Raw genomic sequence first — 15,056 nt, forward strand, 5'->3', positions numbered from 1 at the left:
CCCAGCAAATTGATATTGTTGTTATTGTTAAACTGTTAAACAATAACGATTATGTTAAATTTCACCAATTGTTAAACTTCACCATTCACCACCTTATTATCAGATAAAAATAACAATACAACACAAAACAAACATAACTACATGGCAACTGTCGAACAAAATATAGTAAGTAGACAGAATAGAAATCACAGCCCAATTATGAACAAAAAAAAAAAACTTCAACTTCTTAAACATCACCATTATTTTATTTACAAGAAGTTAACACAACTAGAGAATGTAGAAGAATGTAAAACACTGTTTTGATCATAGTTTCACTGTTATCTCTCTTCCTACAATACAGATAGTCATGGAATTCTGGACAAAATCATATCTAACAATAAAAATATTCTCAGATTTGGGTCCGAGAGACAAAATCTCATCAAATGGGGGTCCGTGGCCCTAATGTGGACTAAATCAGGGGTCCTTGATATGAAAAAGGTTGAGAATCACTGGACTAGCTATTTTTCTGAAACAACAATTATGACTAAACTGATGAAATAATAATTGTGGGTCTACTGTTAGCCCCTTCACACATGCGGCCTGTTCTGTAATTTAATGCCACTTTCTTTCTCCCTCTCTCCTCTACTCTTCCTTTCTATCCCTCCTTTCCAAATTGAAAATGTGTCGAAATGCCGGGCACATCAGTTCCCGGCAATTTCCCCCGCTCAAGACGTCGTAACGGTACCGGTAAAGTTCCGTATCGAGCGTACGTGTGAACGATGCCGTAACATTAACGGCACGAGCGCGCACGACGACTGCGTGAGACGGTCACAAAGTTCTCGAGGAGGTGACGGGTTTATGACGAGGAGGGAAATACAAACCGCTAGACAACCGGCTGGAGCGTTTTTTGACGAAGGATTGGCAAAAATGTTGAATTGGACAGACGTGGAAATAAGAGAAGCTCCTGAAGAGAGTAGTCTAGCATCTTTACATCTTTGCGTCTTTAGTGTTTTCAAACTGCAGTGACTCCGGTGGTTAAACGTTATTTCCGGGAAACAACAGTGGAATTTAACGGTATTGCCAGTATTGTGTGAATGGTAGGATTACGTTAAAAAAGAGGAAAGGCGTGTTTTTTGGGGGGGTTTTTTTGTCTTCATTTTGATGCTCTGTGTTTTGTGTTGGTTGTCTGGCTAGATTTGAATGTTATTGCTGGGCTGCAGACTTTTTTCTTTTAGTTGTTAAAAAAAAAAAAAGACTGGACAGACCCTGAAAGAAGACATATTATATGTCATTCACGTAATTGTAATAATGTAACTGTTATCTCAATGTAAATGTCTGACCAAAAAAAAACCCCAAAAAAACAGGAAGGCGTGTCTTGTGTGAACAACACAAACTGCCACCTTTACCGGAAAATGAAAGCCTGGGCTGTGTGAAAATTTTACGGTAATTTTACGTGTATTTTTGAGTTTTTTTTATCTGAACAGAAGATTGCAAAGAGAAAAACTTGTTTAAATCAAAGATTACGACTGGAGATGCTTTTGGTAAACGGTAAACGGACAGTTGTGACTTTAGAAGAAGAAATTTTTTTTCCAAATAGATTGTGACTTGAAGTATTTTCTATATGTAAGAGCAGAACAAGAGGAACTTTTGAAGTTCTTCTAAGATTGTCAGAAACTATTTACCTGAGTGGACGATTAAGACAAGGGAAACTTTTTCTGCAAGTAGTGGAAGATTATGACTAGAAGTAGGGCTGTGCGATATGGTTGAAATCAATATCATGATAATCACAAGGATTTTTCTCAATATCAATATATATCATAATATGGTTCATGTATGCAAAATCACATTAAATTATCAAATTAATGTTCATCTCATTGAACCGAATAGTAATGTTAGGTGTGATGTCAAACAAAACAGAAATATTCAAATAATATTCCTACCATATACCTCATTTTATGAGTTTTTAAGTAAAATTTGCTTGTCATCATCAATTTAGACAGCAGAAATGTGTGTCACGATATCAAAATATCTTCATATCATCACAATATGATTCCACTAAAAGACGATAAACGATAATATTGAATTATCGCCCAGCCCTAACTAGAAGATTGTTTTTTTAAATGGTAGTTTATGCCTACAGCAACCTTTTGCTAAATAGAAAAGCGATCTACCATTGATAAACATTAAACATGGAGGACAGAGAATGAATTAAAACACAATAAGGTAAAGATAGACATATTTTGTACGCACACAATTTGGATAGGTAAGGAATTCCACTCTGCCTATAGAGGAACTTTTTTCCTCTATAGGCAGCCTCTATTTTCTTTTTTTTTTCTAAATGGGACATTGCAAAGGTTTTACAGGAAGTTTGTTTCTGAATGGACTGGGTTTTTTTTCCTATACTCAAACAATACTGTTGTTATGTGGGGGTGCTCAGCCCACGCTGCCTCCCAAACCACAGAAGAAGAAACACTGATGTAGTGAATGAAGGGAAGAGTGTGGGTGATCCCATGGTGTTTTCCTTTGGGACAGAATTAGCTTATCTCTCCCCCCACACACACACACACACACACGCACAGAAACACACACGCAGACCAAGACATATACATACAGACACACACACCATGGGCTCTCCACCCCCAGCCCAGATGTTCATCTCCACATCTGTCTTCCTCTGTGTGTGTGTGTGTGTGTGTGTGTGTGTGTGTACATCTTTTATGATGACGTTACAAACCGAGACATCATTACAGGATGAGACATAGACACACACACACACACACACATAGACAGATGTCCCTCCCCCTCCTGTACTCATCTCAACCACACTGTGTGGGGGTATGTCTGTGTCTATGTCTGTGTGTGTGTGTGTGTGTGTGTGGGTGTGTGTGTGTGTGGCTAATTGTTTACACCAACATCTTTAAGCCATCTTGTTGTTTGTGGGCGTGGAGCGCTCTGTAGCTTCCAGGCACTTTGTAATTAGTGAGGAGGGGGTCTCTCTCTCTCTTTCTTTCTTTCTTTCTTTCTTTCTTTCTATAAGGAAGGGAAGAGGCGAGAGCTCGGAGCGGGAATCTGCTTTTTCTTTGCCTCCTCATCTCCTTTCTCAATTTCTCTCTCTTCTCTTCGTCCTCCCGCTCTCTCCTCCACTCCTCCTTTCTATCTCTCCTTCTTCCCAAGAGGTGGAGAGGAGGAGGGGGGGATGGAGGGAGAGATAGATAGACAGATAGGTAGGGAGATGAAAGGATGTGGGGGTGGGGGGTGAAAGAGGCCATAGCTCTGGTTTACAATGGGGGAAAGAGAGAGAGAGAGGGAGAGAGAGAGAGAGAGGGAAAGACAGACTTAGATAGAGGGATGTTTCCACCTCTCCATCCCTCCTCCTCTATCTGTGTGGTCATTCTCTCTCATTGCTGTGTGTGTGTGTGTGTGTGTGTGTGTTAATGAAGTAGTCCTGGTGTGCTTTACAGACCCACAGCTGGAAGACAACAAATTGCAGCCAACATACATCAAAGGCCTTCAGTCGGTGTGTGTGTGTGTGTGTGTGTGTGTGTCTGGTCAGTCTTTAAGGAGTGTCAGGATGCTCTTTAAAAAAAAAAGGTGTGACAAAATGCCTGCGGGGGGTTGGGGAGGTCAGACTACACACACACACACACACACACACACACACACACACATAGGGCAGCGCTATCCCCTCTGTTATTGGTCTCAAGGACCAACAAATGGTTTTTGTCAGGGTTGTGCTGACTTTTAGAGGGTTAGGTGGTAACATCATCAGTCTGCTGGGTTTTGTCTGTGGAATGGGGGGGGGGGGGGGACTCTGACAGCACACGACTTTGAGGTTCATTTAGAAAGCCAAGGGGCAAGGAAACCCACCACTGGAACTCATTTACTTGCTTTGAAAGGTTTCAAAACATAAAATTCATTTCATATTTACCTTTAGGTCAGAAGAATACGCTTGAAAGGCTGAAGGATTGACACCAGAATCATCTCTGTGTCTCCAGTAAATAGCTCTGTCCGGTGCGCATGCTAACGCTTTAGCATACAGCATGCTAGGTAATCATAAGCAAAGAATACTAGCAAAGAATGACGTTAAACTTTTTAGTAATCCAAAGTCGGTATTGTTTTTTGTTCTATGGCCTGTAGATTCAGAACTTCTGAAAACAAAATCTCAATCTTTATCATTAGTCCATTACGAATCAACAGCACAAAAACTTATAGCTGTCTGGCTAACTTCACTCACCTCCTGTGCAAACAAAACAAGCTACGCTAAAGTCTCCCAGGAAGAAAGATCTTCTGCCATTGAAAGTGAATTCTTTTTGTTGAATTTTATGTCTGTTTTACCAATCCTCTAAACAAGCCTGGCAGTTTTGGACGGCTGATATTAAAATGAACTAACCATCCAGCCTTAGAGCTGCTACAAGTTCTCATTTTCTCTTTTAGGCTAATGCTAGTCGCCTACGATTCCTATTTAACATAATGTATGCTAAAGCGTTAGCATGTACATGATGATATTTGTACCAATAATCCTCTCGTCAAAGATTGTTTTCCCCTCTTTTTACTAACTCCTCACACTGAGTACATTTCACCAGTGAATCATAATAAATGTCTATGTATCTTTGAGCTGTAGGGTCCTTGAATAGAGCTCATAGTTTGTAGCAACATAATTGGATTACTAAGAACATAGTTGACAGCAACATAACTGTATTACTATGCACATAGCAACATAACTACATTACTAAGCACATGGTTGACAGCAACATGAATGCAACGACTTCAGCTACTATGTTGCAATGTACCTCTTATGCATATTCACTATCAGCTTGTTGCTCCAAAAATTTAAATATATTACTCATGTTACTAATTTCAAAAGTAATACCATTTTTGAACAACTTATTACTCCCTGGCTGCTTTGATACACTACTTGATATATAACTTTCCCATTAAAGTAATAATCTGCAGTGCTACTAGCTGCTAGCTGGTACTACCCAGTTCTTCTTCTATTTATTACAAACACAGCATAAAACGCATAACTTCCTGTGTGCCAGAGGATTTTTCCCAGGAAAGAGCTGCCAGACGGGTGTTTAGAACAGCAAAGGGAAAAGTTTCATGAACTGAATATAGGTTGAATCACTATTGTGTTATAGCAATAGAGAGAAATGCAAATATATGATAATGTCGCTGATTATTACTTTAAGTTCACTGTTTCATCTAGTTCAGCATATTTGAGCTTATTCTGGTGTGGTTTAGTATTTATATACTTTAGCTTAGTTTAGTCTAGTTTCATCTAGTTTAGTCTATCATACATTGCTTAAGCTGAGGATAGTTTGGTTGACTTCTCATCTTGACAAGAGTTTCAAATAAATGACTCAACATACTGTATTATGTAACGAATGTTCTGAATCATGTTGTAATTATCTGGACTCCACTCTGGGAAGCCTTGACCGTCCCGCGGAAGAGATAGAGACACAGATGGGGGGGGGAGTGTTACAGAGAGAGGGCAGGAGGAATGGGGAAAATGTGCTGTACTACACTTGTTTGTTTGTTGCCAGGTTTTCAGCTTGTCGGCCACAGCTGCAAACAGGCAGAGAGAGGGAAAAAGAGACAGACGTGGAGAGAGAGAGAGAGAGAGAGAGAGAGAGAGAGAGCAGCTGCAGACCAGTTGCCAGCTTCACTAGAGTGCTACAAACGGAACTGCCTACAGCGTGGGAACTGGCACACACACACACACACACACACACACACACACAGCCCAGGCTTGTACCCTGGGACAGCCCCAGTCAGTAATTCGCTGTTGTCATATGAAAACCTCATAACCCCAATTCTGGTGACTTTCATGTTTTAACTTCATTTCTATAGTCCCTAGGCTTATGAGACCCTTTCAAACACCATTGGATAAATTCAAAAATACATGGTGGTCAAGCTGAAAACAAGGTTGTTTTTGTTAGTTCCTGAAAAGTCTATCAGCATAAATAACTGTCCCAAAGCTACAAACCAGAGTATTGGGACTGTAATATTGAATAGCCATTCCATCAAGAGCCCCAGCCTTGCCTCTGTATCCAAATTAACTTCATAGTAAAACACTGTTATATAGTCTGAACCAGGAAAAGGTGATTCTCAGAAAATCATCCTGGTACCATCACAGCTACATTTACCATCTCGTCTTAGTTCATTATCTATGGAGCTGTACATCCATCTGACATCACAGATGTCACAGGGTAAACCCTGTTGTTTCTGGCTCTAGGAGGCAGTAAATGAATGATCGCTGATGTACAACATCTGTCCTATGGCACAAGGATTAGGTATCTTGAAAGTTGAAATTTAGTAAGATTCCTCTTTGAACCGGGACGAACATATTTCCAGGGACGTCCCCCCGTCTCACTGCAAGGGGTGTCCATAGAAACAACAAATACTACGAATAGAAACAATAGTTCCTATTGTGTTACCAGAAGAGAAGAGAAGAGAAGAGAAGAGAAGAGAAGAGAAGAGAAGAGAAGAGAAGAGAAGAGAAGAAGGGAGGAGAGGCCAGAAGAAGAGAGTCAAGGAGAGCAGAGATGAAAGGCGAAGTCCAACTCCAACAGAGTGGTCCATTCATTCATTCATTCAGCCTCATTTGACCCTGCCTAGTAAACCGCAGTGGATATGTAATATGCTGTTTAGCCTTCAACACTTTCCTATCCCCACTGATAGCTTTGAAGAGAACTCTAGTGGAAAACCAATTTCCCAAAACAGGCAGATTTTGACTTTGATTCAATGTAAAATCATGTTCTAAGGCTAAAACTACTACTCAAAACTGTCTATTTACTGATCTGTCTCTCTCAGGAGGAAAAGACAGATGTATGAAGACAGATGGTTCGATTCCGATGCTAAAAATGGATGCACTCAGTACTAGAAAGCACTTTAGGCAATAATGTCATCATGTGAAGAAGGATCCCCAACATGGTGCTGCTCATAGTGAAACCTTGCCAAACCCTACACACTTCTTAAGTTCTCCAAACTCTCTCTATCAATGGCTCTGGTCATGACCAAAGTGAGCTACATGGCGGTAGGTACAACCACAGAACTTGAATGGATAGAACGGTCATTCCCATTCAAATCAACGTTCCTGGATGGTCGGAGCGGCGGCCATTTGTACCGGTGGGCTAGCTGTGACTTATGCCGCTTTTCCACCGCATGGTACCGGCTCAACTCGCCTCGACTCGACTCTACTCGCTTTTGGTAGTACCACTTGGTTTTCCACTGCAGATAGTACCTAAGTAAGTAAATGGTTTTTTTTGGTGCTATCAAAAAAAGTACCAGGTACCAGGTAATATGGTACCTGGTACCTGGTACTTGCCCAATGGAAAACCAAAAAAGGCGAGTAGAGTCTAGTTGAGTCGAGTTGAGCCGGTACCATGCGGTGGAAAAGCAGCATTAGCTTCTGTATAAACCGACTTACGGTAAGTGGCTGAGGCGAGAGGTTTTGAAGCAAAGACCAAAGGAACTTCTCCGTTGCCTTGCTGGTTAGCTAATATGCTAATGTTGACTAGAAGAGGTAGAGAGAGAAGTGCAGTCTTTGATAATGCTATGTTAAACTTGTTGCTAACATCAGCTTTCAATTGAGTTTTGACAGTTTGCTAACAGACTCATCTGCACAGTTCTCAAGCAAGTGTGACAGACTTTACAGCCTTAATGCCCAGACTTGTGTTGTCACCATAGCAATTAACCCTTAAAATTCTGCCAATTTATGGTGTACCAGCCAAATTACCACGACAAACAGTGGAAGGACCGTTCTATCCAGTTCTGTGGGTACAACAGAGTGCGTGTTGTAGGTTTAAATGGAAGCCATTACTTTCCCATTATGGTAATAGCTACTATAAGAGTAGCCTCATAGAAAGCACTACACAGTCCCGCTCATTCACAACATTAAGGCTTGCCCTTCTCTCTCTCTAATTCTTACTCTTTCTATCTTTAACCATTTCTCGGCCCTCCACCTCTCTCTCTTTTTCCATCTCAGTCCCCTATAACTTGTGGCACTCACACATAACACAGTCAACCCCTTCCTGCCCAAACACTACCCCACCCCCCGTCCCTAATACACCCCCCGACAAACACACACCTCAAGTTAATCAGTTCACACACATCACCCTGCCCCCACACACCCCGCCCGGCACCTCTGGCTAATCAGTTCAAAGGGAGATGCTATCAGGCTGGAGAGAGACCCACTAAAGCAAAGTCCCAGCCAAGACACAAACTGGTCCAATCTGACTCCCCAACCTATAGATTAAAGGGAAGATTCAGGATTTTTTGGAGCCGATCCCTTTAAATCACAAAGCACATGTAAAAGCTTTTCACACTTTCAGAGAAATGGGTACCAGCTTCTTATCTACATTTGTAAGCAGTGCTTGTGCAAGTCAATGGGAAATTCAATTGCGAGTTCTTTCAAAGCACTTTTCTTACTCGTTCTTAGAGACTGGTGACATGTTTATTGGTAGCCTATTATTAATAATTTTCCAGGCAATGGGTAGTGGAATTAATTGCTTTTTACAAGACTTAGGAATTATATTACAGTCACCAACTGAGTGGCAACAGTGTGGCTTATGAAAAGTTTAGAAGACTGGTTTCATTCTCCATTGACTTGACCTGACTAGTAACAAAAGAAAAAGTAATGTAAAACTATGTGTATGTTTCTGATGTTTAGCTTCTGGTCAGTTAGAGAGGCTTCTTGAAAATCTTGAACCTCTCCTTTAAGAAACACTCACACACACACACACACACACACACACACACAACCAACTCCTTGACATAACTTAATGAAACAAGCAAACACAAGCTCTTTACAGACAGAGAGCGATTGCGGAAGGAAGGTTGGAAGAAAGGAAGCAAGAAAGCAAGCAACAAATAAAGAAAAAAAAGTAAGAACAAGAACAGGAAAAACACAGATGAGAGAGAGAGATCCCCATGGGTATTTACTTAACACTACCGCCCCCTCCATCCCTCCATCCCTCCATCTCTCCATCCCTTCATCCCACACGCTGGCTACAAACTAGGAACAACAAAGCGCTGCTTGATCGATAAGTTCAGAGTAGGCCGGGCTTTCCTTGGAGCCTTTCCCAAAATGTCCCAAACTTCAACTTCAGCACTGGCTCTAATGCTATGTTCACACTGTGGTGATACACAGTGGACAGCAAACCGGATGTTCATTGTTTTCAATGGGAGAGAACAAACTTTGGCAATACCACCTGTATTGCCAGAGTTTGTTTTAGTGGCGCCTACTGTGCTTCCAGACAAAACTGTTGCTCCTGTTCTTATTGTCTCCTTTGCCAATGAAGATTGAGCAAGACCGAAAATTTTGAAGTCCAGAAAAAGAAACACTGCACTATTCCAATTCCCTGCTTGGCGTCCTGTTCATTTACAGTGGGAATCATATTTTATAATTTCTGCAAAATATAACCCATTAGATACTTTTAGACGCTTTTGAAATGAAATCAAATGTTGAAAATGAACAGTTATGTATCAGTGCATACAGAACAGGTTGAACCTCTTATTTATCATATTGGCATTGAGAGGATGCTTTGCCTTTTTATAGGCCACAATGTGAATGCAGCATTAGCCAGTGCTTTTTCACTAAGGCTCTGCTTTGAATGAAAGCACATTTCCTCAGGCTCACTTAACATATTATTTCCTGTGCAACATTTGTACACTCCCTCTGCTTTTAACGCAGAATCAGACTATGCTAAATTAATTTCCACAGTCATAAAATGTCCATAAACTAAAACCTGAAGTATACAACTGAATGGGTAATACAAACAAAGTGCTGTAGCAGAGGAAGCAATGTCTAACAGAGCGTGAGAGAAATGGTCATGGTGTGTGTGTGGTTGTGTGTGCGTGGGTATGTGTGTGTGTGTGTGTGTGTGAGCAGGAGGAGGGGATAACGAGTTGGGAGGGGGGGACACTTTGATGACCCCTGAAGATGACCTCTGACCCCTTGAAAAGGTTAAGAGGCAGATTAGGAGGGGAAGGGGGATTACAAATAGACCCCCCCCCCCTCCTCTAGGCAGATTACGATTGATGAAGAGCCTCTAGGAATTTGGGATTTTGCAATCACAACATGTTTTGTGAAGTCAACACATATTGATGAACATGCGGGTTGCTTATGTGGGATGACACTAAAAGCAAAACTCAGTCATTCGTCCATAGATTGATACCCAGAATCACACAGACAGACCATTTCTCTATCCTTCAATGCACATTTTTGCATCCATTTCTCCCTGTCTCATTCATTTCTACCACTTTAAAGAAATACACCAAGTTTTTGAGAGATTGTCCCATTGGTCAACTTTACCTGTTAAGAGCTGAGAACATAGACACCAAAATCATTAATGTGTCCACGGCAGATCGTTGGCTCCAATGGGACAATCTACCAAAAACTTGGTATATTCCTTTAAGTTACTCAGAGGCACATTAAATCGTGAGAAAAACAGGAGACAATAAGAAAAAGCACATCAGCTTTCCTGTCATCCTTTGTTCTTTCCATCCTCCCTTACCTTGTTTGTAGGTCCAGCGGTTCGAGTTGGTTCTTCATACGCTCCAACGTTCTCCCATGTTGCCACCACAGCATGGGTGGGTGTGAACCTCGCATCCGGGAACCCTCGATGTACTTCCTAGGTGAGCAGATGAATGAATGAATGAATGAATGAATGAACGAAGGAATGAAGGAGGGTGCAATGGATTGAATTGATGGATGAAGAACTGAAAAAAAAAATGAAAAATCCAAATATCCAGTGAACTACGGTGCAAAAAATATCCATCTTTACAAGTCATCATATAGTATCAAGTCTTAAAACCTTATTTTTCGTAAAAATCAAATGAAAATGTATCAATGGATGAGAGGTAAATCCACGTTTCCAATGCAAATCAGCTTGTGTCAAGAACTTTTTTGAATCAGCTGTCGATTTCTTGATATTAGGGCAGTAGTCAGACTTGTTCTGCCTTTTTCAAGATATCGACAATGTTTGATCTAGATATCTTTTGTTCTAATAAATAGACAGACCTGGGCCACTCTGTTGAGGACGCTGGGTGTTTCCGTCAGCCGGTAGTAAATCTGTCCTCGCCCTCCGCTGGTGTCGATGTCGGCCAGGAACGGAGCCACCACGGGGAAATCTGTCGGGAAACCGTCGTCAACGTACTGCTTCTCCATCGGCAGGTCCTGGGCTGATATGATACCATTGGTGGCCACCTAGAGAGAGAGAGAGAGAGAGAGAGAGATTTGGGTTGATTTTGAGTTGATGCAACCAGTGGCTTGTGGAAGAGTGAGGTAGGTAGGGCTTGGTGTCTTGCTCAAGGACTCTTTGACTGTAGCTTTTGATGGACATAACATTGGTTGTTGCAGGGACTGAACCAGGGACATGCCAGGTTCGGTACAGTCTCTAAAGGCCCCAGTGACACAGCACCTCCGTCCAGGATCGGCTGAACAAAGAGGAACTGAAACTATTGGCCAATTATGGTTGGGTTATTTTTTCTTGTTGGGTGATGCGTCAATCTCTACTTCAAGTATGAAACAGCTAAGCCAGCCCACAGACTTTTTATGGGTTATGGCGATGGCCTGCTGAACACGAATCGCCTGCCAACCAATTCCGGCGTCATTCATTTTCTATGGGATGCAAATAATTCGCTGGACGCGGACCAAGCTCGTTGCGCGGTGAAAAGGGCGGGACAACAGTTGAGCTCAAGTTAACTTCATGCAAATGAGAGCAGTGTTCGTGTCTCAAGAGCCAATCACTTTCGAGGCTGCAAAGTGACACTTGTGAAGAGCGCGAAACTTGTATCATAGTTGATAATGTATGTATGTACAAACGAATCTCTTAGTTACACTAACATCACTTGTGAAGTCTACAGTAAACCACGGATGTAGACCTAAAATACAATGCAATACAGTCTCTTTGCCCGTTAGAGAATGCTCTAAACCCTCGACTGCAAGCGTCCCATTGGAGAGATAGTGAGTTCTGAGGCTGTCTGTGACTATAATGGCTGTAGGCTTTACCAAAGTGCTCTTAAGCTTTGAAGAGCTCACTCAAGCCTGGACTTCTGGGGTTTTTTGAAGGACTCTAGTCCCTCTCTACTTACTGGACTGTTTCCTATTAACTCTTTTCTACTCTTTTCCAGCTAAATGGGGTTTGTTGCTGATTTAGTATTGAATAGTAGTAGTTCTGCGTTAAAACATTCAAAACACATAATGCTGTCTGTGGCTTCTTTGACACCTTCTAATAATATCATAGAGAGTGATATCTGGTGATTGTGTGTAGGTGAGTGTGTATGTAAATGAAGGGCTGCACTAGAGGCTCAAAGCTCTAGCCACTGGAAAGCCTTTAACACACAAAAGCCTTACAATCAACAAGTGGCGAATGGCTTTTACCAGCAACCGGACATCAGGATTGCTCAGTAAGCCAGATAACGCTCAAAATGATCCAGAAAGTTTTAGGAGAGATCATGGGTTGGTATGGCTGCAAGGCATCCAAAAGAACACATATCTGAATTTAATGTTGCATATTATTCCAATTCTTTTATAAACTGACGTGGCTAAGTCCTGCATACTGAAATAGCCAGTCAGATTTAATGTGAATTTGCCTTAGTCAGAGGAAGATCAAATCTGGACTACATAGAGTTATGGTGTAACCTCTGCCACAGAGCCCTCATTGATTGTATGTAATCTGATTTAAAGGAATAGATCTGTATCACAGGGTGAATTAATCAATTAAGAGTAATATCCATCAATGATAAAAAAATGACTGAACATTTACAGATAAAGGAGGAGGAGAATTTAGAGGAGAATTAATAGATTAGTAGTAAGAACTAACTTGACGAAAAATCCCTATAGTATTCCTATAATAATCCTATAAGGACTTAAAGTGTGTTTGTGGTACTCAATAGTGAGTTTACAGTGACTTTATTGTAGTTTATGGTATTTTGTTTATCTCATATGGTATCACTATCATATCCCTACAATAATCCTATATGGACTTATAGCTTTGATGTGATATTTGCACAGTATAGGCCTACTATCCATCTAAATGTTATTATAGGATTATTGCAGCCTCTTATTTTGCGCCTTTGCCAACTATTGACGTGTATTTGCATTGACCACACATTATTCCTGTTATAGGCTATATGACTACATTAGATAGGCCTATATACAGTCTCTACACATATTCCAAGTAGACTACATGCGATACGATACGATATGACACGGTATATAGAACTTTATTGTCAGATTTCTCTGAAATTCGTTACTATGCATTATAGCAGCATACATGATTTATTTTTATTTTTTTCAGAATGGACACAGAAATCGGCAAAATGAACAGAACAACTACAGCTTATGCTGAACCAAATAAGATGCCAACACTCTGGTCAAATTCCTGAACTCTGATTTGATTTTCTCCATTCAAACATGTAATAAAACTGTCCATTTGCCTCTATGGAAAGAAGCAAGAAATCGGCCTACTGCGGACTTTTAATTCAGTTTCACGTTTCAAACAAGCCTGTAAAAAAGCCAGGATCATGTTTTGCGTTTGCTAAATAAAGTATATTTCTCTGCCTCTGACAGCAGTTGCAAGCCTATGAATCATGCATATGAACATTTATGAGGTTTTACTCACACACAGCTGTGGGTTGAATTGGGAATAGCAGCAGCACAGTCCATATCTCCTACCTTTGACATCAATTATACGCATGCTCATGAATGATGCATATGATAATTGATGCGGTTTTTACTCACATATAGCTGGGTGAAGTGGGAGTCGTAGAAGTAGAAGGGCTTGGGCAGGGACAGCACCCTGGAGGTTTCATCGTCGCCTCTGCCAAAGTGAAATCTCCATTAAAGTCCCATAAGGAAATATATCAGCTCTCTGGATGGCTGTAACCACACACACACTGCAGCACCAGCCGAGCAAACACACAGTCAATAGTTCCCCTCTCTCCATGATAGAGCCGGGTTGTATCAGCAGCTCTGCACTATGAGAGGGAGATCTGAAAGAGAGAGCTACAGCTGGAAAGAGAGAGAGAGAGAGAGGGGGAAAGAGAGAGAGAGGGAGAGAGAGAGAGAGAGAGAAATCCCCAAGAAATCACTCCACCTCTCCTCCGAATCCTCAAGATACTCCGGAGGGAGGGAGGGCGGGGTTTGAGGGAGTTCAAGGCCCGCGCTGATTGGTCGGAGGGGGTTTGAGTGGCAGCCGGCCGGACTCGGAGCTAAAACATCTGGCTCGCATTAAAGGGAAGACAAATAGAGCATTTTAATCCGGATGTAACTCTATCTGTTTCACAACAATGAAAAAGACACATTGCGTAATTTTTTTTTTTCCACACACACGCACACACACACACACACACACACACACACACACATGTAAATCTGAGGAAACCATTTCTCTTAAATTGTTAGAATTTCTCTGTGACACTCTGTGTCTTATGGACTGTACTATAAAATGACTATAGTTATTCTACAATAACTTTAACAAGGCTGCTATACAAATATCATAGCGAAACTATAAGCACCTAAAGGGTTATTATAGTAATACATAGGAGCTATAAAATACCATAAAATACAACAAAGTCAATATAAACTCACAACTGAGTTCCACAGACACACTGCAAGTCCCTATATGAATATTATAGGAATATAATAATGATACCATATGAGATACCAATACCATAAAGTGTGAGTAGTCCCTATAGAAATATTATAGGGATATTATAGTGATACTGTGGGAGAAAATAACGCAATAGGCCACTACAAACTCACTATTGAATACTACAGAAGTCCCTATAGGAAAATTGTAGGAATATTATAGTGATTTTTGAAATACACACTTTTCGAATATAAGTGTTTTTCTGATCACGTTTGTAATATATAGTTTGTATCATTTTCCTGCATATGAATTGTTGAATGAGCTCCAGTTTTCTGAAGTTCCAAGTGAGGTTTAGGCAGCCTGACCATTCATTCATTCATTGAAGGATTTGAATGAAACCTTGCAATACTAAACCTTATGCGCCACCTCGTGTCTAGAGGAGCATATTGCATGCCCATTCATTCAATCGTTCGTTTTTCT

At 41.0% G+C, this 15,056-nt stretch overlaps 1 protein-coding gene across 1 annotated transcript in view; it reads right to left on the reverse strand.

Moving 5' to 3' along the window:
* The window catches only part of nid2a (nidogen 2a (osteonidogen)), a 72,803-nt gene extending 58,872 nt beyond the window's left edge, over window positions 1-13,931 (reverse strand). Inside the window, 4 exon segments of the mRNA XM_071537945.1 lie at window positions 10,497-10,613; window positions 11,003-11,188; window positions 13,727-13,823; window positions 13,825-13,931. Coding sequence (XP_071394046.1) covers window positions 10,497-10,613; window positions 11,003-11,188; window positions 13,727-13,823; window positions 13,825-13,931 — 507 coding nt within the window.
* Window positions 13,932-15,056: the final 1,125 nt, after the last annotated feature.

This window comes from Centroberyx affinis, unplaced genomic scaffold (genome assembly GCF_046629955.1).
Source record: "Centroberyx affinis isolate AG114_WGS23_722 - 3 ecotype Tasmania unplaced genomic scaffold, CSIRO-AGI_Caff_v1 ptg003154l_1, whole genome shotgun sequence".
Lineage (NCBI taxonomy): Eukaryota > Metazoa > Chordata > Actinopteri > Beryciformes > Berycidae > Centroberyx > Centroberyx affinis.